The 24,825-nt window shown below is 58.1% G+C and overlaps 8 protein-coding genes and 1 pseudogene across 8 annotated transcripts; 4 read left to right on the forward strand and 5 right to left on the reverse strand.

Moving 5' to 3' along the window:
* Positions 1 to 823: 823 nt before the first annotated feature.
* Positions 824 to 1,190, reverse strand: LOC121080027 (annotated as a pseudogene).
* A 4,364-nt stretch (positions 1,191 to 5,554) lies between these two features.
* Positions 5,555 to 6,380, reverse strand: LOC121080028 (scale keratin-like). Its single transcript, XM_040577881.1, has 2 exons — positions 6,316 to 6,380; positions 5,555 to 5,945 (listed from the first exon to the last, which is right to left on the reverse strand). Exon 2 carries the CDS (start codon positions 5,918 to 5,920, stop codon positions 5,555 to 5,557), a length of 366 nt encoding a protein of 121 aa, XP_040433815.1. The 5' UTR covers positions 5,921 to 5,945; positions 6,316 to 6,380.
* A 412-nt stretch (positions 6,381 to 6,792) lies between these two features.
* On the forward strand, positions 6,793 to 8,083 carry LOC121080103 (scale keratin-like). Its single transcript, XM_040577966.1, has 3 exons — positions 6,793 to 6,797; positions 7,415 to 7,582; positions 7,686 to 8,083. Exons 1-3 carry the CDS (start codon positions 6,793 to 6,795, stop codon positions 8,071 to 8,073), a joined length of 561 nt encoding a protein of 186 aa, XP_040433900.1. The 3' UTR covers positions 8,074 to 8,083.
* A 2,878-nt stretch (positions 8,084 to 10,961) lies between these two features.
* LOC121080072 (scale keratin-like) lies at positions 10,962 to 11,787 on the reverse strand. The gene is made up of 2 exons (XM_040577929.1): positions 11,723 to 11,787; positions 10,962 to 11,352 (listed from the first exon to the last, which is right to left on the reverse strand). Exon 2 carries the CDS (start codon positions 11,325 to 11,327, stop codon positions 10,962 to 10,964), a length of 366 nt encoding a protein of 121 aa, XP_040433863.1. The 5' UTR covers positions 11,328 to 11,352; positions 11,723 to 11,787.
* Positions 11,788 to 12,198: 411 nt separating this feature from the next.
* Positions 12,199 to 13,479, forward strand: LOC121080104 (scale keratin-like). Its single transcript, XM_040577967.1, has 3 exons — positions 12,199 to 12,203; positions 12,821 to 12,988; positions 13,092 to 13,479. Exons 1-3 carry the CDS (start codon positions 12,199 to 12,201, stop codon positions 13,477 to 13,479), a joined length of 561 nt encoding a protein of 186 aa, XP_040433901.1.
* Positions 13,480 to 16,361: 2,882 nt separating this feature from the next.
* On the reverse strand, positions 16,362 to 17,187 carry LOC121080071 (scale keratin-like). The gene is made up of 2 exons (XM_040577927.1): positions 17,123 to 17,187; positions 16,362 to 16,752 (listed from the first exon to the last, which is right to left on the reverse strand). Exon 2 carries the CDS (start codon positions 16,725 to 16,727, stop codon positions 16,362 to 16,364), a length of 366 nt encoding a protein of 121 aa, XP_040433861.1. The 5' UTR covers positions 16,728 to 16,752; positions 17,123 to 17,187.
* Positions 17,188 to 17,598: 411 nt separating this feature from the next.
* On the forward strand, positions 17,599 to 18,879 carry LOC121080105 (scale keratin-like). The gene is made up of 3 exons (XM_040577968.1): positions 17,599 to 17,603; positions 18,221 to 18,388; positions 18,492 to 18,879. The coding sequence occupies exons 1-3, from the start codon at positions 17,599 to 17,601 to the stop codon at positions 18,877 to 18,879; spliced, it is 561 nt and encodes a 186-aa protein (XP_040433902.1).
* A 2,877-nt stretch (positions 18,880 to 21,756) lies between these two features.
* On the reverse strand, positions 21,757 to 22,582 carry LOC121080074 (scale keratin-like). Its single transcript, XM_040577930.1, has 2 exons — positions 22,518 to 22,582; positions 21,757 to 22,147 (listed from the first exon to the last, which is right to left on the reverse strand). The coding sequence occupies exon 2, from the start codon at positions 22,120 to 22,122 to the stop codon at positions 21,757 to 21,759; it is 366 nt and encodes a 121-aa protein (XP_040433864.1). The 5' UTR covers positions 22,123 to 22,147; positions 22,518 to 22,582.
* A 411-nt stretch (positions 22,583 to 22,993) lies between these two features.
* Positions 22,994 to 24,274, forward strand: LOC121080106 (scale keratin-like). Its single transcript, XM_040577969.1, has 3 exons — positions 22,994 to 22,998; positions 23,616 to 23,783; positions 23,887 to 24,274. The coding sequence occupies exons 1-3, from the start codon at positions 22,994 to 22,996 to the stop codon at positions 24,272 to 24,274; spliced, it is 561 nt and encodes a 186-aa protein (XP_040433903.1).
* Positions 24,275 to 24,825: the final 551 nt, after the last annotated feature.

A 24,825-nucleotide genomic window follows, 5' to 3' on the forward strand; every position in this document is an offset into this window, starting at 1 on the left:
AATGTGTAAAGAAGGGGAAATGTGTAAAGAAGAAGGAACAAATAGGAAAGAAGAGGAAAGTGTAGGGTTTGACCCACTGATGTCAAAGGTCTCTTCATCCCTAAATACTTCAATGATTTGATGATGCTACCATAGGGAACAGGACGTGTACGCCTTCCCTTTCCTTCCTCCCCAAGGCTCTCAAGCAGACCCAAGGAGGCACAAAGTGTGGCAGCCATACCAGGTATGGCCTCTGGCTGGCTTCCAGCCCCTGGGGCATCCACGCTCCTCTGTAAGGAGGCTGGAGGCCTGCAAAGGGCCCCAGGCTGCATGTCCTGCTGGCAGGGGGGCAGCCTGCCTTCAGGCAGGGCCCTTGGACATCGGGCGTGGGACCATGTATGGCCAGAGGCACCAGAGCTGTGAGGTCTCCCCAAAAGACGTTTCCTTCTGGCTCTGCTGGGCTTGGGACACTGCCCTGGTGTGGTTGGCAGGGGCCACATGCAGGGCAAGGGAACCCCACAGCCGAGGCTGGGCATTGAAAGCAATGTTAGAGAGGCAGGCGTTGCATGCAGGTGTGTTTTATTGCAGTGCAGAAAGACATATAACTCAGAGGCAGGTAAGTTGACAACCGGGCCCTCAAGAGCGATGTTGCTGCGGGCTTCTCCCAGGTGGTGGCTGTTATAGAGACAAGCCGTTGCCCTGTGGGACACTGGTGGAGTCACACATCTGGGCACAGGCAAGAGCAAGGAGATGGGGCCTCACAAAGAAAGGGGAAAGAGGGGAGAAATGAGAGGAGGCGTGAGCCTGAGATGGCCCAGGGACTGTGGAAGCTCTGGGGCTGGGTCTAGCAGGGCCCACAGGTGTCCCAGAGCTTCTTGCCGTAGCGGGGCCAGGCGCAGGGGGGTGCAGGCCGCAGAGGTGTAGGGTCTGCCAAAGGTGCAGAGGCCGCCCGAGCCCTGTGTGGCCCCAGCGCCGTAGAGGCCCCCCAGCCCCAGGGAGCCCCCAAAGGCGGGTGCTCCGGAGGAGCCCACCACGGCTTGCTGGGGGAAGGAGCTGAGGATGGGGCCGGGGAAGGTGACGACCACGGGGGGCGGCTGGATGAAGGCCGTTGAGTCGGGGCACTGGCGGGCGCACAGCTCGTTGCAGCTCTCAGCGATGGGCTGGGGGACGGCAACGCTGGTTTTTGGTGGGCACAGGTCGTAGCAAGACATCGTGGCGAGGGTTGAAATCAGTTTTCAGGAGACTGAGATGAAAAAGACAGAAGGTTTATGAGAGATATTTCAACATCCTGATATGAGTGAAACGTCTCTGCTGTTCTTTCCTGTGCTGTGTATGTTTTATGGGTAACCTGGATGAAGTTGATTAAGAATAGCTGAGCACCAGGATTCAGTTTCTGCCTACGTAAGGACTACTCCAGGACTGATCATACCCTAAGGATGGATCTTTCTTTTTTTACACTTCTTACAAGCCCTGAAGAACAATGTAAGAAGCTCAGTCTTACCTCTTACTGAGTTCCTCAAAATTGGGAAAAATACCCAAGTCAGATGTAGCTTTGCTTTGAATAGGAGGGTTTATTTATGTATCCCAAAATACTACTGAGCTCAGCTAGAAAGGTGGCAGTCTCATGCATCTATCTTAATTTTTGTAAAACACTGAAATAAATATCTGAAATCACAGTATTTTCATCAGGGATAATTTAAGCTTCTAATTGTCTTAGAGCACTAAATCAATTTCTCAGTTTTTGCACTCACACCCAGTCTCCCAAATCCTGCATTTACTACCGCTTTCAGTAAGAGTAGGTACAGAGAGAAACAGCATCATACTGCTCAGAAGCTGAGCATACATATTGAATCTTCTACAACTATTCCAATACAGGTTCTGATTAAGTAAAGAGAAAGAAATCAACAAATCATGCTCAGCAAGGCAAATAAACCAAGAGAAGTTTCTGGTTGAACGCAGGGATGGAGTTTATACAGTTTCTCAGTGTTCGTACAGGGTCTGAGTCTTGCTTGGTGCTGGGGGTTGCATTTGGCTGCCTAACAGAAATTAACAGCTCTGATGAAAGTTTTGTGTTTGTCATGGTTATGGTTTTATTTGAGTTCTCACATCTTGTGATGTCCATGTTACACCATCATGATTTCTTTAATCTTGGGTCTTAATTGGTTATAGTGCAATTCCTGGTATCATTATAGTAATCTCACTGGAATTACCATGTGCATTAAGCTGACTCCACATGTTACTTCCTCCTTTACAAAGCTGTCGTAAACTTGTCTGCTCAGAGATTTTGTAAGACTCATCTTCGGCTGACATGTACATTTTTCCTTAACAATCTTTTAAATTTACCTGGTAAATTAACTGAAGACAGAGTGCAGCTTCTCCTGGGACTACTCAAGAATTTGTCTTTTCCATCCCTAACCTAAATAGACCTGGTTGACCTAAGATGGGTTTTAAGTGGTCGTGAATGTCAACTGAGATCATACAATACGCATGACAATTCCCCAACAGCTTGGATTTAGAGCAACAGTCTTTTGAATGACAACTTAATCCTATGTAAATACCATTTTGCCTCACTAAAAGGGTTTGAGTGGGAATTGAAATGCAGCTTTAAAGGGACCTGTGGTTCTGCTGACGGGGATTTGACCTAGGAAGTCAAAGAAATCACCATCCAGAAAGGTATGAAGTCCCACCCCTTCTCATGATCCACCAAAAAAAGGTGCAATTTTGAGGAAAAATCAAAGCAGCAGATAAAGTTGGGGGGGTTTTGGTTGTTTTTTTTTGGGTTTTTTTTTGTTAAATGTTGTGGGTGTTAACTCTTATCAAGTATGTTCTGGGACTTGTTGAGAAAAAAGTACTTTGTAATGATTTCACAAACATTCATTAGCTGATGTTCAACCCAGCTAATGTTTGATGTTGTGTTAATGTATGAAAATGTGTGAGTGATTTAGACGCCTCAGTGTTACACAATCGCATTTGCTTTAATGTAAAGGAAACAAGGTGGTGCACACCATTACTTTAATTAAATCATGATTTGTGCCATTGGAAGTCATGGGTCAATAAACACAATCCTTTCAACATTCTTGATCAAATCCTCTGTTAGGATAAGATGTCATATTTGCTATATATGTTGTTATTTCAAAGTATACTTCCCAGAAAAAAATCTGCATACATTTATGATTATTTACCCTTTTTCTGTGCTTTTTCAGAAGACAGTATCTTTTATTCCAAATTTTAGATTTTCACCTGGGTTCCAAGGCATTTTACAGACCCTTCTCATGGTCATCCCTGAAAAGACCCCCAGAGCTGAAATATCTAGCCTTAATTCCTGCGATGCCTGAGCTGAATATGTCTTGTGATACAGCTTCACCCTGCTAATTTCCTTCTCAGGTGACAAATGAATTGTATTTACATTCCTGTTTGTGGGGGGTTTTTTTGGGTTTTTTTTTTTTTTTCCCCCTCTCTGATGTGTGTTGTTGCAGTTTGTGAGGACTTGTGGCTGGGGAGGTAAGTGGAAATGACAGCTGGTTGAAGTGACTGCTTCCCCAACAAAAACTGCTCTGTGTTTATTGCAGGGGAAGGCAAAAAACACTCTCCAGGCATAGAAAGTGAATTACTGCAATCCACATCTCCCAGCTTGGGGCTGGCTGACCTGCCTAGATTTACATTTTACCACAAAGTCTGCAACTCAGAGCAAGTTGTGCCTCATCACTCTGTGTCAGGGCAACAAACCTTCTCCACATCAAAGTCCTCTATTTCCTCTCTCCACTTGGTCGCATTACTTTGTATTTAATAATATTGTGATTTAAATGCTCTCCAAATTACAAATTGTCATTTGGGGGTTCCCATGGGAAAAAAGTGCTTGCCTCGGATTTTCTCAAGCCATTCAGGAACAAAGGCTATTAAAGCACTTTAGAAACACTGACTAATGATTTATGCATGCTGTTTTGTTGTTATAATGTGACTTGCATGTCCCAAGGGTGAGTAATAACATCAGTCTAAGCAGGGAGACAGTGTCAGTCATATCACTCCCCAAATCAGATCGTGGTTCATAGCCGCTGGGGCTGGCCAGCTTCTGTCCCTGCCCTGCTTTCCCTTCTGTGTCATCCAGGGTAGTCTGCTCCTTTCACGGAGCATCTTCAGCAAGAGCCTGATGGAGTGCGATAAAACCTTCCTGTTCTTTCCAGTGTCTCTCTGGAACTCCAAGCAACCAGAATGGGTAGAGTGGAAAAGCTGGATATTAAACACAGCAGATAAAGAAAGCTGAAAGGTGATGTTTTCAAAATTAAACATAATTTCAGTATTTCAAATGAGACACAGGAGTATTTCACTGTTTTGGAGATCTATTGGTGTCTGAAGCAAGTGTGACAAAAGTTATCACAGGAGATAATTTAGAATGTGGTTTTTTTGAAAGAGAAAGTGTGGGGCTTGTATCATAACACTAACAGCATCAACCAGAAAAATCATTATGTGTTTTAAAATATATTGACAATAATATGATAATGAACAAAAACTAAGCAGAACAGAAACAAAAGAAAAACACGGGAGTAAGATGCAGGAGAGACTTTTTAAAGAAAAAAATTTAAGGGAAAGAAAACAATACATGATGTGAACAGCTAATTTAAATCTTCAATTCTGTTGTTCTCTCCACTAAATGTGCACTAAAATGGTCATGAATGAAAAGTACTACTCAAAATGATCAATGGTAAAAAATATATCAAAAGGGAAAGTACCATGTCATTGGAAGGAAACAGAGAATATGGACTATTAGGGTCACAAAGATGATCTGAGGGCTGAAGCATCTCTCCTGTGAAGACAGGCTGAGAGAGTTTGGGTTGTTCAGCCTGGAGGAGACAAGACTCTGGGGCGACCTTAACAGTGGCATTGATATAAGTTGTGGGTGCCCCATCCCTAGCAGTGTTCAAGGCCAGGTTGGAGAGAGCTTTGAGCAAACTGGTCTAGTAGAAGGTGTCCTTACCCATGGCACAGATGTTAGAACTCTATGACCTCTAAGGTACCTTCCAAACCAAACCACTCTCTATGATTTTATGACTACATCAGTGGAGTAAAAATATTATCTGTACTATGATGAGATATGAAGTCAGGTGAATTCCTAAAAATGCTGAAACCCCCTCAACAGATCTAAAAAAAAAACCAGTAAAAACTTGATGCATAGAAGATTTAATGAGTAAAAAAAGTTCAATAAATTGTGAAATTAAAAAACAGAACAGGAAGAGAAAGAATTAAAAAGAAATCAAATAGAGAACCAAAACATATCTACTTATCGATCTGTCAAGATTAAATTGCAACTAAAGCTAAAATAAAGACTTACATATCAAGATAAAAACCTAAAAAACCAAAACCAATGAGAGATAAGAAACCAACCTAAAAATTAAATATATAGTAAATTTACAATACAGAACTTCAAGAAAGAAATGTGAAAAACTTAAGTGAAAACAAAAGATTTAAAGGAGTAATTAAAAGAAGATATCTAGAAAAGATTCATGGTTGCAACACATGGAGTGACGAGATTCTTAGATGTTTCTTAATTCCCAAAAAATATGAAGACTTAGGTCTTAGTCTAGCAGGGCCCACAGGTGTCCCAGAGCTTCTTGCCGTAGCGGGGCCAGGCGCAGGGGGTGCAGGCCGCAGAGGTGTAGGGTCTGCCAAAGGTGCAGAGGCCGCCCGAGCCCTGTGTGGCCCCAGCGCCGTAGAGGCCCCCCAGCCCCAGGGAGCCCCCAAAGGCGGGTGCTCCGGAGGAGCCCACCACGGCTTGCTGGGGGAAGGAGCTGAGGATGGGGCCGGGGAAGGTGACGACCACGGGGGGCGGCTGGATGAAGGCCGTTGAGTCGGGGCACTGGCGGGCGCACAGCTCGTTGCAGCTCTCAGCGATGGGCTGGGGGACGGCAACGCTGGTTTTTGGTGGGCACAGGTCGTAGCAAGACATCGTGGCGAGGGTGGGAGAGCGGATCCTGAAAGACGCGGCCCAAAGACAGGTGTCATGAGTGAAGGAGATGGCCCGGCCAAGCCGCGCCCTGTTCCCAGGCCTGTGCTGGAGCTGGAGGAGCCAGAGCCAGCTCCTTGCCCGCACTGCCTGCTGCTTGCCCTTTGCCCAGCCAGCCCACCGGGTGCCCTGCTCTCCCCACACGCCAGGCACACAAAGCCTCCCCGAGAGCCCGTGCAGGGCCTGGCTCTGCGGGTCCCAGCCGTGGGGCTCCCTCCTCCTCTTGCCGTGCCTCAGCCCACCCTGGCCACTGCAGCCCGCTGCCAGCACAGCTCTCCTGGCCATGGAGGCCCCACACCAGCCCCTGCCACAGGAGGCCGAGACCCCCAAGCCCCCACCTACCCTTGTCCTGAGCAGAGCGAGGCAAGAGTGGTGGATGCTGGCACTCGCCGACAGCAGCCCTTTTATGCTGGGGGTGGCGAGCGTGGGGAGGAGCTGGCCGTGCTGGGGACACGTGGCTCATGGTGCCAAGCCCCTGCATCCTCCCCGTGTGGCACGGGGCTGTTGTGCTGATGCCGTTTCCTGGCCAGCCCCAACCCGCTCTATCAGCCCCTGCAATCACCCCACTCGGACGCTTGCCAGCTGCCACCTAATGCCACCAATTAGCCCCACTGTCTTTTCATTATCTCGCTGTGTAAGAGGGCACGCAGCGTGACAAAGGCTGACTGGTAGCGCCCTGCGTGCCATAGCTCTTCTCCAAGGGCTTGGTCTCAGGCTGGCCTCATGCCTTCATCGCAGAGCCACACGGCAGAGCGTGGTCCTGCCGCTGGCCAGGAAGGCAGCCTTGCAAGGGCCTCCCGCACACCAGCCACCGCATGACGTACGCCGCGTGGCTATTATCTACAGAGGCACGAGGTTACGAAACGAAAAATCAAAGGCACTCCTCTCGGGCACTGCCTGCTCAGCACGATGCATCACTCGCCAGCCCAAGGGAACTGGGTGCCATTCCCCTCCAGGCACTGGCCATCGACTTCTGCACGTCTGGGGGCAAGACAGACCCCTTGTGCTCTTCCCCAAGGTGCATGGGGCAAGGAGCACCGATGCCCAACTGCAGCCACTTTGTCACAGGGTCATGTCAGCTGACCCCCAATGCCACCAGGTCCTCACGGGTGTCCCGGGAGCCCCACGTCTGGGGGATGGTGGTGGGCAGGGGCTGCCCTCGGGGTGCTGGGGAGCTGGGAGCCCCGTCTGAACGCGCAGCTGCAGCAGCCCCCGCTGGGCTGGCCCGGCTGGTGCTCGGTGCCGGCCCTCGTCCCGGCAGGGCCTGGCTGCGGGCACAGGGCAGAGATGTCCTGCCAGGGCAGAGCACAGCACAAGGCCGGCACCGTGCGCAGCCCCCAGCAGGGAGGTTCCTGCTCTCGTTTAGCCCACGCAGCAGGACCGGGAGGAAGGCTGGGAAGCGGCAGGTGCTGGTCGGTGCAGGGGATGCTGACTCAGGGAGGGACAGGAGCCGGACAGCCCCGTTGTCATCGGCAGGAGGGAGTGCCGCCTCTGCAGATTGGCCCAGGTGGTGCTGAGCAATGGCGCGGCCGGTATAAAAGCTCTGCCTCTGCCCGGCTCTCCACACAACTGCTCTGGTCGCCTTCTCCTCTGGGAACAGGGTAAGTCTGTGAGCGCTTCCCCTCCTGGCCCCCTGCTCATGCCCCAGCCCCTCCAATTCGGGTGCTTACGTCTGCTGCTCTCTTTCAACCTCTGCCCTCTTGCAGAGCACCGTCCGATCCCTCGCCACGATGTCTTGCTACGACCTGTGCCCACCAAAAACCAGCGTTGCCGTCCCCCAGCCCATCGCTGAGAGCTGCAACGAGCTGTGCGCCCGCCAGTGCCCCGACTCAACGGCCTTCATCCAGCCGCCCCCCGTGGTCGTCACCTTCCCCGGCCCCATCCTCAGCTCCTTCCCCCAGCAAGCCGTGGTGGGCTCCTCCGGAGCACCCGCCTTTGGGGGCTCCCTGGGGCTGGGGGGCCTCTACGGCGCTGGGGCCACACAGGGCTCGGGCGGCCTCTGCACCTTTGGCAGACCCTACACCTCTGCGGCCTGCACCCCCTGCGCCTGGCCCCGCTACGGCAAGAAGCTCTGGGACACCTGTGGGCCCTGCTAGACCCAGCCCAGCCGCAGCCCAACGCCACCACCAACCATGCCGCGCTGAGCTGGTGGGCACGGGCCACTGAGGAGTACTGAGCATCGCCAGCGCCGCGCAACACCAGCGCAGCTGGCAGTGCAGCACAACCTCGGCCCTTCCCTGACCTCTTCTCCTGCCCTCTGCTCTCCTCCTCTCCACTCTCTTCCTCGCTGTCAGATGGGGCAGGAGGGACACCCAAAGAGCCCTGCAGGGCTGGCGGGCCAATTCCTGGGGAGCTGGAATGCCTCACCAAGGCGACATTTGGAGCGAGAAGCCATGCTCCAGAGAAGGTGCCTCTGCCTCCCCCAACACATGACAACCAGCATCTCTGGGTCTGGCCTACTGTCCCCCTGAGAGACCCTCCTGCCCCTCTGGGCACAATAAAGATTTCCTGCATCCAAATCTTGTCTCCCTCCATCCTTGTTCCGTGTTGGGAAGACCCTGGGGTGGGTGCCTGGCAGGTGTGGGAGAGCAAATTCTAGTCCTGAGCTTCCCAGGAATGGTGAGTGTGGGCAGTGTAGGGACAGGGGTGATGCAGGCAGCAGTCAGGGGAGAGAAAGCCTTTTGGTGGTGTTTGCAGTAGCTGAGGAAAGGGCAAAAGGCAGAGAGCAGGACAGGCACTGGCAGTGCTGCTTTGCCTGGTCTTCTCAGCCTGGGAGCGGCACCAGATCCACCGTGTCCCACTGCCCCGCAAAAGCACGGCAATGTGTCTGTGCACCTGCACAGAGGTGGCCAGACCAGAGCCAGTGTTGAACCCCTGGGCTGAGAAACGACGCTCGACTGATGGAGAGCAGCTTGTCAGGAAAGGCCGTGGGGGTGCTGTGGCCACCAAGGTGAGCATGGATGTCCACATGCCTTGGAGCAAAAGCAGGGAGCAGAAGTCTGGGATGCATGTGGAGGAGGTGGAATGAGGAAATCCTTGCCCTCCACTCAGCACTGGCGAGGCCGCCCCAGCACAGGAGACATGTGGGGCTACTTGGAGAGAGTCCAGCATGGGGCCACGCAGACAATTGTGCTGGTTTGGACTGGGGTGGCGGCAATTTTGGCCTTACTGGCAAGTCTTGGTCTATACTTTTGATTTATACAGACAACAGTGTTGCTAACACCGGGATGTGTTTTTTGGAGCTGAGCAGTGAGTACACAGAGCCAAGGCCTTTTCTCCTTGTCACGCTGCCCCACCAACAAGTAGCCTGGTGGTGCACATCGAGCTGAGAGGGGACACAGCTGGGACGGCTGCCCCGCGTGACCCAAGGGATATACCTTACCGCCGGTTGTGATATTCTCTAGCCTGACAGTTTCCTCGCTTTTACCCTTCCAGTTGCCTCCTCCATCCCAGCGTTGGGGAGCAAGCAAGCGAGCAGCTCTGGGGTGTTAACTCGCTAGCTGGGGTCAAACCACACAAATGATGAAGGGGCAGGGAGCATGCCTCTGCTGCGGAGAGCCTCAGAGAGATGGCACTGTTCCTGCTGGCATCGGGGATGCTCAGGGCAGTCTCCCCAATGTGCATACACGTCTGATGGGAGGCTTTCAAGAAGATGGAGCCAGGCTCCTTTTGGAGGTGTCCCTTGGTAGGACAAGTGGTGATGGGCTCCAGCTGAAACACCAGAGGCTCTGCCTCAACATCCCAATCCTCTTTTTCACTGTGAGGGTGAGCAAGCACAGTCCCAGCTTGGCCCGGGAGGTTGGGGTGTCTCTGTCCCTGGAGACATGCACCAAGTGTCTGGGCACGGTGCTGGGTGCGCTGGCTGGACGTGGCAGCCTGAGAAGATGCCCTGCAAGGACTCCTCCCACAATGGTCAGGCTGTGATTTCTGTGATTTTGTCTCTGCGGCAGAGAAGCTATGAGCACCAAGTGTGTTGGTCAGTGCGTGGTGTGAGCACAGGGAAGGAGAGAAGAAGGAAAAGAAGAGGGAAGGGAAGTGAAGTGAAGTGAAGTGAAGTGAAGGGAAGGGAAGGGAAGTGAAGGGAAGGGAAGGGAAGGGAAGGGAAGGGAAGGGAAGGGAAGGGAAGGGAAGGGAAGGGAAGGGAAGGGAAGGGAAGGGGAAATGTGTAAAGAAGGGGAAATGTGTAAAGAAGAAGGAACAAATAGGAAAGAAGAGGAAAGTGTAGGGTTTGACCCACTGATGTCAAAGGTCTCTTCATCCCTAAATACTTCAATGATTTGATGATGCTACCATAGGGAACAGGACGTGTACGCCTTCCCTTTCCTTCCTCCCCAAGGCTCTCAAGCAGACCCAAGGAGGCACAAAGTGTGGCAGCCATACCAGGTATGGCCTCTGGCTGGCTTCCAGCCCCTGGGGCATCCACGCTCCTCTGTAAGGAGGCTGGAGGCCTGCAAAGGGCCCCAGGCTGCATGTCCTGCTGGCAGGGGGGCAGCCTGCCTTCAGGCAGGGCCCTTGGACATCGGGCGTGGGACCATGTATGGCCAGAGGCACCAGAGCTGTGAGGTCTCCCCAAAAGACGTCTCCTTCTGGCTCTGCTGGGCTTGGGACACTGCCCTGGTGTGGTTGGCAGGGGCCACATGCAGGGCAAGGGAACCCCACAGCCGAGGCTGGGCATTGAAAGCAATGTTAGAGAGGCAGGCGTTGCATGCAGGTGTGTTTTATTGCAGTGCAGAAAGACATATAACTCAGAGGCAGGTAAGTTGACAACCGGGCCCTCAAGAGCGATGTTGCTGCAGGGCTTCTCCCAGGTGGTGGCTGTTATAGAGACAAGCCGTTGCCCTGTGGGACACTGGTGGAGTCACACATCTGGGCACAGGCAAGAGCAAGGAGATGGGGCCTCACAAAGAAAGGGGAAAGAGGGGAGAAAAGAGAGGAGGCGTGAGCCTGAGATGGCCCAGGGACTGTGGAAGCTCTGGGGCTGGGTCTAGCAGGGCCCACAGGTGTCCCAGAGCTTCTTGCCGTAGCGGGGCCAGGCGCAGGGGGTGCAGGCCGCAGAGGTGTAGGGTCTGCCAAAGGTGCAGAGGCCGCCCGAGCCCTGTGTGGCCCCAGCGCCGTAGAGGCCCCCCAGCCCCAGGGAGCCCCCAAAGGCGGGTGCTCCGGAGGAGCCCACCACGGCTTGCTGGGGGAAGGAGCTGAGGATGGGGCCGGGGAAGGTGACGACCACGGGGGGCGGCTGGATGAAGGCCGTTGAGTCGGGGCACTGGCGGGCGCACAGCTCGTTGCAGCTCTCAGCGATGGGCTGGGGGACGGCAACGCTGGTTTTTGGTGGGCACAGGTCGTAGCAAGACATCGTGGCGAGGGTGGGAGAGCGGATCCTGAAAGACGCGGCCCAAAGACAGGTGTCATGAGTGAAGGAGATGGCCCGGCCAAGCCGCGCCCTGTTCCCAGGCCTGTGCTGGAGCTGGAGGAGCCAGAGCCAGCTCCTTGCCCGCACTGCCTGCTGCTTGCCCTTTGCCCAGCCAGCCCACCGGGTGCCCTGCTCTCCCCACACGCCAGGCACACAAAGCCTCCCCGAGAGCCCGTGCAGGGCCTGGCTCTGCGGGTCCCAGCCGTGGGGCTCCCTCCTCCTCTTGCCGTGCCTCAGCCCACCCTGGCCACTGCAGCCCGCTGCCAGCACAGCTCTCCTGGCCATGGAGGCCCCACACCAGCCCCTGCCACAGGAGGCCGAGACCCCCAAGCCCCCACCTACCCTTGTCCTGAGCAGAGCGAGGCAAGAGTGGTGGATGCTGGCACTCGCCGACAGCAGCCCTTTTATGCTGGGGTGGCGAGCGTGGGGAGGAGCTGGCCGTGCTGGGGACACGTGGCTCATGGTGCCAAGCCCCTGCATCCTCCCCGTGTGGCACGGGGCTGTTGTGCTGATGCCGTTTCCTGGCCAGCCCCAACCCGCTCTATCAGCCCCTGCAATCACCCCACTCGGACGCTTGCCAGCTGCCACCTAATGCCACCAATTAGCCCCACTGTCTTTTCATTATCTCGCTGTGTAAGAGGGCACGCAGCGTGACAAAGGCTGACTGGTAGCGCCCTGCGTGCCATAGCTCTTCTCCAAGGGCTTGGTCTCAGGCTGGCCTCATGCCTTCATCGCAGAGCCACACGGCAGAGCGTGGTCCTGCCGCTGGCCAGGAAGGCAGCCTTGCAAGGGCCTCCCGCACACCAGCCACCGCATGACGTACGCCGCGTGGCTATTATCTACAGAGGCACGAGGTTACGAAACGAAAAATCAAAGGCACTCCTCTCGGGCACTGCCTGCTCAGCACGATGCATCACTCGCCAGCCCAAGGGAACTGGGTGCCATTCCCCTCCAGGCACTGGCCATCGACTTCTGCACGTCTGGGGGCAAGACAGACCCCTTGTGCTCTTCCCCAAGGTGCATGGGGCAAGGAGCACCGATGCCCAACTGCAGCCACTTTGTCACAGGGTCATGTCAGCTGACCCCCAATGCTACCAGGTCCTCACGGGTGTCCCGGGAGCCCCACGTCTGGGGGATGGTGGTGGGCAGGGGCTGCCCTTGGGGTGCTGGGGAGCTGGGAGCCCCGTCTGAACGCGCAGCTGCAGCAGCCCCCGCTGGGCTGGCCCGGCTGGTGCTCGGTGCCGGCCCTCGTCCCGGCAGGGCCTGGCTGCGGGCACAGGGCAGAGATGTCCTGCCAGGGCAGAGCACAGCACAAGGCCGGCACCGTGCGCAGCCCCCAGCAGGGAGGTTCCTGCTCTCGTTTAGCCCACGCAGCAGGACCGGGAGGAAGGCTGGGAAGCGGCAGGTGCTGGTCGGTGCAGGGGATGCTGACTCAGGGAGGGACAGGAGCCGGACAGCCCCGTTGTCATCGGCAGGAGGGAGTGCCGCCTCTGCAGATTGGCCCAGGTGGTGCTGAGCAATGGCGCGGCCGGTATAAAAGCTCTGCCTCTGCCCGGCTCTCCACACAACTGCTCTGGTCGCCTTCTCCTCTGGGAACAGGGTAAGTCTGTGAGCGCTTCCCCTCCTGGCCCCCTGCTCATGCCCCAGCCCCTCCAATTCGGGTGCTTACGTCTGCTGCTCTCTTTCAACCTCTGCCCTCTTGCAGAGCACCGTCCGATCCCTCGCCACGATGTCTTGCTACGACCTGTGCCCACCAAAAACCAGCGTTGCCGTCCCCCAGCCCATCGCTGAGAGCTGCAACGAGCTGTGCGCCCGCCAGTGCCCCGACTCAACGGCCTTCATCCAGCCGCCCCCCGTGGTCGTCACCTTCCCCGGCCCCATCCTCAGCTCCTTCCCCCAGCAAGCCGTGGTGGGCTCCTCCGGAGCACCCGCCTTTGGGGGCTCCCTGGGGCTGGGGGGCTTCTACGGCGCTGGGGCCACACAGGGCTCGGGCGGCCTCTGCACCTTTGGCAGACCCTACACCTCTGCGGCCTGCACCCCCTGCGCCTGGCCCCGCTACGGCAAGAAGCTCTGGGACACCTGTGGGCCCTGCTAGACCCAGCCCAGCCGCAGCCCAACGCCACCACCAACCATGCCGCGCTGAGCTGGTGGGCACGGGCCACTGAGGAGTACTGAGCATCCCCAGCGCCGCGCAACACCAGCGCAGCTGGCAGTGCAGCACAACCTCGGCCTTTCCCTGACCTCTTCTCCTGCCCTCTGCTCTCCTCCTCTCCACTCTCTTCCTCGCTGTCAGATGGGGCAGGAGGGACACCCAAAGAGCCCTGCAGGGCTGGCGGGCCAATTCCTGGGGAGCTGGAATGCCTCACCAAGGCGACATTTGGAGCGAGAAGCCATGCTCCAGAGAAGGTGCCTCTGCCTCCCCCAACACATGACAACCAGCATCTCTGGGTCTGGCCTACTGTCCCCCTGAGAGACCCTCCTGCCCCTCTGGGCACAATAAAGATTTCCTGCATCCAAATCTTGTCTCCCTCCATCCTTGTTCCGTGTTGGGAAGACCCTGGGGTGGGTGCCTGGCAGGTGTGGGAGAGCAAATTCTAGTCCTGAGCTTCCCAGGAATGGTGAGTGTGGGCAGTGTAGGGACAGGGGTGATGCAGGCAGCAGTCAGGGGAGAGAAAGCCTTTTGGTGGTGTTTGCAGTAGCTGAGGAAAGGGCAAAAGGCAGAGAGCAGGACAGGCACTGGCAGTGCTGCTTTGCCTGGTCTTCTCAGCCTGGGAGCGGCACCAGATCCACCGTGTCCCACTGCCCCGCAAAAGCACGGCAATGTGTCTGTGCACCTGCACAGAGGTGGCCAGACCAGAGCCAGTGTTGAACCCCTGGGCTGAGAAACGACGCTCGACTGATGGAGAGCAGCTTGTCAGGAAAGGCCGTGGGGGTGCTGTGGCCACCAAGGTGAGCATGGATGTCCACATGCCTTGGAGCAAAAGCAGGGAGCAGAAGTCTGGGATGCATGTGGAGGAGGTGGAATGAGGAAATCCTTGCCCTCCACTCAGCACTGGCGAGGCCGCCCCAGCACAGGAGACATGTGGGGCTACTTGGAGAGAGTCCAGCATGGGGCCACGCAGACAATTGTGCTGGTTTGGACTGGGGTGGCGGCAATTTTGGCCTTACTGGCAAGTCTTGGTCTATACTTTTGATTTATACAGACAACAGTGTTGCTAACACCGGGATGTGTTTTTTGGAGCTGAGCAGTGAGTACACAGAGCCAAGGCCTTTTCTCCTTGTCACGCTGCCCCACCAACAAGTAGCCTGGTGGTGCACATCGAGCTGAGAGGGGACACAGCTGGGACGGCTGCCCCGCGTGACCCAAGGGATATACCTTACCGCCGGTTGTGATATTCTCTAGCCTGACAGTTTCCTCGCTTTTACCCTTCCAGTTGCCTCCTCCATCCCAGCGTTGGGGAGCAAGCAAGCGAGCAGCTCTGGGGTGTTAACTCGCTAGCTGGGGTCAAACCACACAAATGATGAAGGGGCAGGGAGCATGCCTCTGCTGCGGAGAGCCTCAGAGAGATGGCACTGTTCCTGCTGGCATCGGGGATGCTCAGGGCAGTCTCCCCAATGTGCATACACGTCTGATGGGAGGCTTTCAAGAAGATGGAGCCAGGCTCCTTTTGGAGGTGTCCCTTGGTAGGACAAGTGGTGATGGGCTCCAGCTGAAACACCAGAGGCTCTGCCTCAACATCCCAATCCTCTTTTTCACTGTGAGGGTGAGCAAGCACAGTCCCAGCTTGGCCCGGGAGGTTGGGGTGTCTCTGTCCCTGGAGACATGCACCAAGTGTCTGGGCACGGTGCTGGGTGCACTGGCTGGAGGTGGCAGCATGAGAAGATGCCCTGCAAGGACTCCTCCCACAATGGTCAGGCTGTGATTTCTGTGATTTTGTCTCTGCGGCAGAGAAGCTATGAGCACCAAGTGTGTTGGTCAGTGCGTGGTGTGAGCACAGGGAAGGAGAGAAGAAGGAAAAGAAGAGGGAAGGGAAGTGAAGTGAAGTGAAGGGAAGTGAAGTGAAGTGAAGGGAAGTGAAGGGAAGGGAAGGGAAGGGAAGGGAAGGGAAGGGAAGGGAAGGGAAGGGAAGGGAAGGGAAGGGAAGGGAAGGGGAAATGTGTAAAGAAGGGGAAATGTGTAAAGAAGAAGGAACAAATAGGAAAGAAGAGGAAAGTGTAGGGTTTGACCCACTGATGTCGAAGGTCTCTTCATCCCTAAATACTTCAATGATTTGATGATGCTACCATAGGGAACAGGACGTGTACGCCTTCCCTTTCCTTCCTCCCCAAGGCTCTCAAGCAGACCCAAGGAGGCACAAAGTGTGGCAGCCATACCAGGTATGGCCTCTGGCTGGCTTCCAGCCCCTGGGGCATCCACGCTCCTCTGTAAGGAGGCTGGAGGCCTGCAAAGGGCCCCAGGCTGCATGTCCTGCTGGCGGGGGGGCAGCCTGCCTTCAGGCAGGGCCCTTGGACATCGGGCGTGGGACCATGTATGGCCAGAGGCACCAGAGCTGTGAGGTCTCCCCAAAAGACGTCTCCTTCTGGCTCTGCTGGGCTTGGGACACTGCCCTGGTGTGGTTGGCAGGGGCCACATGCAGGGCAAGGGAACCCCACAGCCGAGGCTGGGCATTGAAAGCAATGTTAGAGAGGCAGGCGTTGCATGCAGGTGTGTTTTATTGCAGTGCAGAAAGACATATAACTCAGAGGCAGGTAAGTTGACAACCGGGCCCTCAAGAGCGATGTTGCTGCGGGCTTCTCCCAGGTGGTGGCTGTTATAGAGACAAGCCGTTGCCCTGTGGGACACTGGTGGAGTTACACATCTGGGCACAGGCAAGAGCAAGGAGATGGGGCCTCACAAAGAAAGGGGAAAGAGGGGAGAAAAGAGAGGAGGCGTGAGCCTGAGATGGCCCAGGGACTGTGGAAGCTCTGGGGCTGGGTCTAGCAGGGCCCACAGGTGTCCCAGAGCTTCTTGCCGTAGCGGGGCCAGGCGCAGGGGGTGCAGGCCGCAGAGGTGTAGGGTCTGCCAAAGGTGCAGAGGCCGCCCGAGCCCTGTGTGGCCCCAGCGCCGTAGAGGCCCCCCAGCCCCAGGGAGCCCCCAAAGGCGGGTGCTCCGGAGGAGCCCACCACGGCTTGCTGGGGGAAGGAGCTGAGGATGGGGCCGGGGAAGGTGACGACCACGGGGGGCGGCTGGATGAAGGCCGTTGAGTCGGGGCACTGGCGGGCGCACAGCTCGTTGCAGCTCTCAGCGATGGGCTGGGGGACGGCAACGCTGGTTTTTGGTGGGCACAGGTCGTAGCAAGACATCGTGGCGAGGGTGGGAGAGCGGATCCTGAAAGACGCGGCCCAAAGACAGGTGTCATGAGTGAAGGAGATGGCCCGGCCAAGCCGCGCCCTGTTCCCAGGCCTGTGCTGGAGCTGGAGGAGCCAGAGCCAGCTCCTTGCCCGCACTGCCTGCTGCTTGCCCTTTGCCCAGCCAGCCCACCGGGTGCCCTGCTCTCCCCACACGCCAGGCACACAAAGCCTCCCCGAGAGCCCGTGCAGGGCCTGGCTCTGCGGGTCCCAGCCGTGGGGCTCCCTCCTCCTCTTGCCGTGCCTCAGCCCACCCTGGCCACTGCAGCCCGCTGCCAGCACAGCTCTCCTGGCCATGGAGGCCCCACACCAGCCCCTGCCACAGGAGGCCGAGACCCCCAAGCCCCCACCTACCCTTGTCCTGAGCAGAGCGAGGCAAGAGTGGTGGATGCTGGCACTCGCCGACAGCAGCCCTTTTATGCTGGGGTGGCGAGCGTGGGGAGGAGCTGGCCGTGCTGGGGACACGTGGCTCATGGTGCCAAGCCCCTGCATCCTCCCCGTGTGGCACGGGGCTGTTGTGCTGATGCCGTTTCCTGGCCAGCCCCAACCCGCTCTATCAGCCCCTGCAATCACCCCACTCGGACGCTTGCCAGCTGCCACCTAATGCCACCAATTAGCCCCACTGTCTTTTCATTATCTCGCTGTGTAAGAGGGCACGCAGCGTGACAAAGGCTGACTGGTAGCGCCCTGCGTGCCATAGCTCTTCTCCAAGGGCTTGGTCTCAGGCTGGCCTCATGCCTTCATCGCAGAGCCACACGGCAGAGCGTGGTCCTGCCGCTGGCCAGGAAGGCAGCCTTGCAAGGGCCTCCCGCACACCAGCCACCGCATGACGTACGCCGCGTGGCTATTATCTACAGAGGCACGAGGTTACGAAACGAAAAATCAAAGGCACTCCTCTCGGGCACTGCCTGCTCAGCACGATGCATCACTCGCCAGCCCAAGGGAACTGGGTGCCATTCCCCTCCAGGCACTGGCCATCGACTTCTGCACGTCTGGGGGCAAGACAGACCCCTTGTGCTCTTCCCCAAGGTGCATGGGGCAAGGAGCACCGATGCCCAACTGCAGCCACTTTGTCACAGGGTCATGTCAGCTGACCCCCAATGCCACCAGGTCCTCACGGGTGTCCCGGGAGCCCCACGTCTGGGGGATGGTGGTGGGCAGGGGCTGCCCTCGGGGTGCTGGGGAGCTGGGAGCCCCGTCTGAACGCGCAGCTGCAGCAGCCCCCGCTGGGCTGGCCCGGCTGGTGCTCGGTGCCGGCCCTCGTCCCGGCAGGGCCTGGCTGCGGGCACAGGGCAGAGATGTCCTGCCAGGGCAGAGCACAGCACAAGGCCGGCACCGTGCGCAGCCCCCAGCAGGGAGGTTCCTGCTCTCGTTTAGCCCACGCAGCAGGACCGGGAGGAAGGCTGGGAAGCGGCAGGTGCTGGTCGGTGCAGGGGATGCTGACTCAGGGAGGGACAGGAGCCGGACAGCCCCGTTGTCATCGGCAGGAGGGAGTGCCGCCTCTGCAGATTGGCCCAGGTGGTGCTGAGCAATGGCGCGGCCGGTATAAAAGCTCTGCCTCTGCCCGGCTCTCCACACAACTGCTCTGGTCGCCTTCTCCTCTGGGAACAGGGTAAGTCTGTGAGCGCTTCCCCTCCTGGCCCCCTGCTCATGCCCCAGCCCCTCCAATTCGGGTGCTTACGTCTGCTGCTCTCTTTCAACCTCTGCCCTCTTGCAGAGCACCGTCCCATCCCTCGCCACGATGTCTTGCTACGACCTGTGCCCACCAAAAACCAGCGTTGCCGTCCCCCAGCCCATCGCTGAGAGCTGCAACGAGCTGTGCGCCCGCCAGTGCCCCGACTCAACGGCCTTCATCCAGCCGCCCCCCGTGGTCGTCACCTTCCCCGGCCCCATCCTCAGCTCCTTCCCCCAGCAAGCCGTGGTGGGCTCCTCCGGAGCACCCGCCTTTGGGGGCTCCCTGGGGCTGGGGGGCCTCTACGGCGCTGGGGCCACACAGGGCTCGGGCGGCCTCTGCACCTTTGGCAGACCCTACACCTCTGCGGCCTGCACCCCCTGCGCCTGGCCCCGCTACGGCAAGAAGCTCTGGGACACCTGTGGGCCCTGCTAGACCCAGCCCAGCCGCAGCCCAACGCCACCACCAACCATGCCGCGCTGAGCTGGTGGGCACGGGCCACTGAGGAGTACTGAGCATCCCCAGCGCCGCGCAACACCAGCGCAGCTGGCAGTGCAGCACAACCTCGGCCTTTCCCTGACCTCTTCTCCTGCCCTCTGCTCTCCTCCTCTCCACTCTCTTCCTCGCTGTCAGATGGGGCAGGAGGGACACCCAAAGAGCCCTGCAGGGCTGGCGGGCCAATTCCTGGGGAGCTGGAATGCCTCACCAAGGCGACATTTGGAGCGAGAAGCCATGCTCCAGAGAAGGTGCCTCTGCCTCCCCCAACACATGACAACCAGCATCTCTGGGTCTGGCCTACTGTCCCCCTGAGAGACCCTCCTGCCCCTCTGGGCACAATAAAGATTTCCTGCATCCAAATCTTGTCTCCCTCCATCCTTGTTCCGTGTTGGGAAGACCCTGGGGTGGGTGCCTGGCAGGTGTGGGAGAGCAAATTCTAGTCCTGAGCTTCCCAGGAATGGTGAGTGTGGGCAGTGTAGGGACAGGGGTGATGCAGGCAGCAGTCAGGGGAGAGAAAGCCTTTTGGTGGTGTTTGCAGTAGCTGAGGAAAGGGCAAAAGGCAGAGAGCAGGACAGGCACTGGCAGTGCTGCTTTGCCTGGTCTTCTCAGCCTGGGAGCGGCACCAGATCCACCGTGTCCCACTGCCCCGCAAAAGCACGGCAATGTGTCTGTGCACCTGCACAGAGGTGGCCAGACCAGAGCCAGTGTTGAACCCCTGGGCTGAGAAACGACGCTCGACTGATGGAGAGCAGCTTGTCAGGAAAGGCCGTGGGGGTGCTGTGGCCACCAAGGTGAGCATGGATGTCCACATGCCTTGGAGCAAAAGCAGGGAGCAGAAGTCTGGGATGCATGTGGAGGAGGTGGAATGAGGAAATCCTTGCCCTCCACTCAGCACTGGCGAGGCCGCCCCAGCACAGGAGACATGTGGGGCTACTTGGAGAGAGTCCAGCATGGGGCCACGCAGACAATTGTGCTGGTTTGGACTGGGGTGGCGGCAATTTTGGCCTTACTGGCAAGTCTTGGTCTATACTTTTGATTTATACAGACAACAGTGTTGCTAACACCGGGATGTGTTTTTTGGAGCTGAGCAGTGAGTACACAGAGCCAAGGCCTTTTCTCCTTGTCACGCTGCCCCACCAACAAGTAGCCTGGTGGTGCACATCGAGCTGAGAGGGGACACAGCTGGGACGGCTGCCCCGCGTGACCCAAGGGATATACCTTACCGCCGGTTGTGATATTCTCTAGCCTGACAGTTTCCTCGCTTTTACCCTTCCAGTTGCCTCCTCCATCCCAGCGTTGGGGAGCAAGCAAGCGAGCAGCTCTGGGGTGTTAGCTCGCTAGCTGGGGTCAAACCACACAAATGATGAAGGGGCAGGGAGCATGCCTCTGCTGCGGAGAGCCTCAGAGAGATGGCACTGTTCCTGCTGGCATCGGGGATGCTCAGGGCAGTCTCCCCAATGTGCATACACGTCTGATGGGAGGCTTTCAAGAAGATGGAGCCAGGCTCCTTTTGGAGGTGTCCCTTGGTAGGACAAGTGGTGATGGGCTCCAGCTGAAACACCAGAGGCTCTGCCTCAACATCCCAATCCTCTTTTTCACTGTGAGGGTGAGCAAGCACAGTCCCAGCTTGGCCCGGGAGGTTGGGGTGTCTCTGTCCCTGGAGACATGCACCAAGTGTCTGGGCATGGTGCTGGGTGCACTGGCTGGAGGTGGCAGCATGAGAAGATGCCCTGCAAGGACTCCTCCCACAATGGTCAGGCTGTGATTTCTGTGATTTTGTCTCTGCGGCAGAGAAGCTATGAGCACCAAGTGTGTTGGTCAGTGCGTGGTGTGAGCACAGGGAAGGAGAGAAGAAGGAAAAGAAGAGGGAAGGGAAGTGAAGTGAAGTGAAGGGAAGTGAAGGGAAGGGAAGGGAAGTGAAGTGAAGGGAAGGGAAGGGAAGGGAAGGGAAGGGAAGGGAAGGGAAGGGAAGGGAAGGGAAGGGAAGGGGAAATGTGTAAAGAAGGGGAAATGTGTAAAGAAGAAGGAAAAAATAGGAAAGAAGAGGAAAGTGTAGGGTTTGACCCACTGATGTCGAAGGTCTCTTCATCCCTAAATACTTCAATGATTTGATGATGCTACCATAGGGAACAGGACGTGTACGCCTTCCCTTTCCTTCCTCCCCAAGGCTCTCAAGCAGACCCAAGGAGGCACAAAGTGTGGCAGCCATACCAGGTATGGCCTCTGGCTGGCTTCCAGCCCCTGGGGCATCCACGCTCCTCTGTAAGGAGGCTGGAGGCCTGCAAAGGGCCCCAGGCTGCATGTCCTGCTGGCGGGGGGGCAGCCTGCCTTCAGGCAGGGCCCTTGGACATCGGGCGTGGGACCATGTATGGCCAGAGGCACCAGAGCTGTGAGGTCTCCCCAAAAGACGTCTCCTTCTGGCTCTGCTGGGCTTGGGACACTGCCCTGGTGTGGTTGGCAGGGGCCACATGCAGGGCAAGGGAACCCCACAGCCGAGGCTGGGCATTGAAAGCAATGTTAGAGAGGCAGGCGTTGGATGCAAGTGTGTTTTATTGCAGTGCAGAAAGACATATAACTCAGAGGCAGGTAAGTTGACAACCGGGCCCTCAAGAGCGATGTTGCTGCAGGCTTCTCCCAGGTGGTGGCTGTTATAGAGACAAGCCGTTGCCCTGTGGGACACTGGTGGAGTCACACATCTGGGCACAGGCAAGAGCAAGGAGATGGGGCCTCACAAAGAAAGGGGAAAGAGGGGAGAAAAGAGAGGAGGCGTGAGCCTGAGATGGCCCAGGGACTGTGGAAGCTCTGGGGCTGGGTCTAGCAGGGCCCACAGGTGTCCCAGAGCTTCTTGCCGTAGCGGGGCCAGGCGCAGGGGGTGCAGGCCGCAGAGGTGTAGGGTCTGCCAAAGGTGCAGAGGCCGCCCGAGCCCTGTGTGGCCCCAGCGCCGTAGAGGCCCCCCAGCCCCAGGGAGCCCCCAAAGGCGGGTGCTCCGGAGGAGCCCACCACGGCTTGCTGGGGGAAGGAGCTGAGGATGGGGCCGGGGAAGGTGACGACCACGGGGGGCGGCTGGATGAAGGCCGTTGAGTCGGGGCACTGGCGGGCGCACAGCTCGTTGCAGCTCTCAGCGATGGGCTGGGGGACGGCAACGCTGGTTTTTGGTGGGCACAGGTCGTAGCAAGACATCGTGGCGAGGGTGGGAGAGCGGATCCTGAAAGACGCGGCCCAAAGACAGGTGTCATGAGTGAAGGAGATGGCCCGGCCAAGCCGCGCCCTGTTCCCAGGCCTGTGCTGGAGCTGGAGGAGCCAGAGCCAGCTCCTTGCCCGCACTGCCTGCTGCTTGCCCTTTGCCCAGCCAGCCCACCATGTGCCCTGCTCTCCCCACACGCCAGGCACACAAAGCCTCCCCGAGAGCCCGTGCAGGGCCTGGCTCTGCGGGTCCCAGCCGTGGGGCTCCCTCCTCCTCTTGCCGTGCCTCAGCCCACCCTGGCCACTGCAGCCCGCTGCCAGCACAGCTCTCCTGGCCATGGAGGCCCCACACCAGCCCCTGCCACAGGAGGCCGAGACCCCCAAGCCCCCACCTACCCTTGTCCTGAGCAGAGCGAGGCAAGAGTGGTGGATGCTGGCACTCGCCGACAGCAGCCCTTTTATGCTGGGGTGGCGAGCGTGGGGAGGAGCTGGCCGTGCTGGGGACACGTGGCTCATGGTGCCAAGCCCCTGCATCCTCCCCGTGTGGCACGGGGCTGTTGTGCTGATGCCGTTTCCTGGCCAGCCCCAACCCGCTCTATCAGCCCCTGCAATCACCCCACTCGGACGCTTGCCAGCTGCCACCTAATGCCACCAATTAGCCCCACTGTCTTTTCATTATCTCGCTGTGTAAGAGGGCACGCAGCGTGACAAAGGCTGACTGGTAGCGCCCTGCGTGCCATAGCTCTTCTCCAAGGGCTTGGTCTCAGGCTGGCCTCATGCCTTCATCGCAGAGCCACACGGCAGAGCGTGGTCCTGCCGCTGGCCAGGAAGGCAGCCTTGCAAGGGCCTCCCGCACACCAGCCACCGCATGACGTACGCCGCGTGGCTATTATCTACAGAGGCACGAGGTTACGAAACGAAAAATCAAAGGCACTCCTCTCGGGCACTGCCTGCTCAGCACGATGCATCACTCGCCAGCCCAAGGGAACTGGGTGCCATTCCCCTCCAGGCACTGGCCATCGACTTCTGCACGTCTGGGGGCAAGACAGACCCCTTGTGCTCTTCCCCAAGGTGCATGGGGCAAGGAGCACCGATGCCCAACTGCAGCCACTTTGTCACAGGGTCATGTCAGCTGACCCCCAATGCTACCAGGTCCTCACGGGTGTCCCGGGAGCCCCACGTCTGGGGGATGGTGGTGGGCAGGGGCTGCCCTCGGGGTGCTGGGGAGCTGGGAGCCCCGTCTGAACGCGCAGCTGCAGCAGCCCCCGCTGGGCTGGCCCGGCTGGTGCTCGGTGCCGGCCCTCGTCCCGGCAGGGCCTGGCTGCGGGCACAGGGCAGAGATGTCCTGCCAGGGCAGAGCACAGCACAAGGCCGGCACCGTGCGCAGCCCCCAGCAGGGAGGTTCCTGCTCTCGTTTAGCCCACGCAGCAGGACCGGGAGGAAGGCTGGGAAGCGGCAGGTGCTGGTCGGTGCAGGGGATGCTGACTCAGGGAGGGACAGGAGCCGGACAGCCCCGTTGTCATCGGCAGGAGGGAGTGCCGCCTCTGCAGATTGGCCCAGGTGGTGCTGAGCAATGGCGCGGCCGGTATAAAAGCTCTGCCTCTGCCCGGCTCTCCACACAACTGCTCTGGTCGCCTTCTCCTCTGGGAACAGGGTAAGTCTGTGAGCGCTTCCCCTCCTGGCCCCCTGCTCATGCCCCAGCCCCTCCAATTCGGGTGCTTACGTCTGCTGCTCTCTTTCAACCTCTGCCCTCTTGCAGAGCACCGTCCCATCCCTCGCCACGATGTCTTGCTACGACCTGTGCCCACCAAAAACCAGCGTTGCCGTCCCCCAGCCCATCGCTGAGAGCTGCAACGAGCTGTGCGCCCGCCAGTGCCCCGACTCAACGGCCTTCATCCAGCCGCCCCCCGTGGTCGTCACCTTCCCCGGCCCCATCCTCAGCTCCTTCCCCCAGCAAGCCGTGGTGGGCTCCTCCGGAGCACCCGCCTTTGGGGGCTCCCTGGGGCTGGGGGGCCTCTACGGCGCTGGGGCCACACAGGGCTCGGGCGGCCTCTGCACCTTTGGCAGACCCTACACCTCTGCGGCCTGCACCCCCTGCGCCTGGCCCCGCTACGGCAAGAAGCTCTGGGACACCTGTGGGCCCTGCTAGACCCAGCCCAGCCGCAGCCCAACGCCACCACCAACCATGCCGCGCTGAGCTGGTGGGCACGGGCCACTGAGGAGTACTGAGCATCCCCAGCGCCGCGCAACACCAGCGCAGCTGGCAGTGCAGCACAACCTCGGCCCTTCCCTGACCTCTTCTCCTGCCCTCTGCTCTCCTCCTCTCCACTCTCTTCCTCGCTGTCAGATGGGGCAGGAGGGACACCCAAAGAGCCCTGCAGGGCTGACGGGCCAATTCCTGGGGAGCTGGAATGCCTCACCAAGGCGACATTTGGAGCGAGAAGCCATGCTCCAGAGAAGGTGCCTCTGCCTCCCCCAACACATGACAACCAGCATCTCTGGGTCTGGCCTACTGTCCCCCTGAGAGACCCTCCTGCCCCTCTGGGCACAATAAAGATTTCCTGCATCCAAATCTTGTCTCCCTCCATCCTTGTTCCGTGTTGGGAAGACCCTGGGGTGGGTGCCTGGCAGGTGTGGGAGAGCAAATTCTAGTCCTGAGCTTCCCAGGAATGGTGAGTGTGGGCAGTGTAGGGACAGGGG

The sequence above is a fragment of the Falco naumanni genome, chromosome 20 (genome assembly GCF_017639655.2).
Source record: "Falco naumanni isolate bFalNau1 chromosome 20, bFalNau1.pat, whole genome shotgun sequence".
NCBI classification, from domain to species: Eukaryota; Metazoa; Chordata; class Aves; order Falconiformes; family Falconidae; genus Falco; species Falco naumanni.

Bases quoted from the DNA above. Each gene is read 5' to 3' on its own strand.
- LOC121080028 (XM_040577881.1), bottom strand. From the start codon at position 5,920: ATGTCTTGCTACGACCTGTGCCCACCAAAAACCAGCGTTGCCGTCCCC.
- LOC121080103 (XM_040577966.1), top strand. The intron at 7,583-7,685 runs GTCTGTGAGCGC...CCTCTTGCAGAG, and splicing joins CTCCTCTGGGAACAGGGTAA to CACCGTCCGATCCCTCGCCA.
- LOC121080072 (XM_040577929.1), bottom strand. From the start codon at position 11,327: ATGTCTTGCTACGACCTGTGCCCACCAAAAACCAGCGTTGCCGTCCCC.
- LOC121080104 (XM_040577967.1), top strand. The intron at 12,989-13,091 runs GTCTGTGAGCGC...CCTCTTGCAGAG, and splicing joins CTCCTCTGGGAACAGGGTAA to CACCGTCCGATCCCTCGCCA.
- LOC121080071 (XM_040577927.1), bottom strand. From the start codon at position 16,727: ATGTCTTGCTACGACCTGTGCCCACCAAAAACCAGCGTTGCCGTCCCC.
- LOC121080105 (XM_040577968.1), top strand. The intron at 18,389-18,491 runs GTCTGTGAGCGC...CCTCTTGCAGAG, and splicing joins CTCCTCTGGGAACAGGGTAA to CACCGTCCCATCCCTCGCCA.
- LOC121080074 (XM_040577930.1), bottom strand. From the start codon at position 22,122: ATGTCTTGCTACGACCTGTGCCCACCAAAAACCAGCGTTGCCGTCCCC.
- LOC121080106 (XM_040577969.1), top strand. The intron at 23,784-23,886 runs GTCTGTGAGCGC...CCTCTTGCAGAG, and splicing joins CTCCTCTGGGAACAGGGTAA to CACCGTCCCATCCCTCGCCA.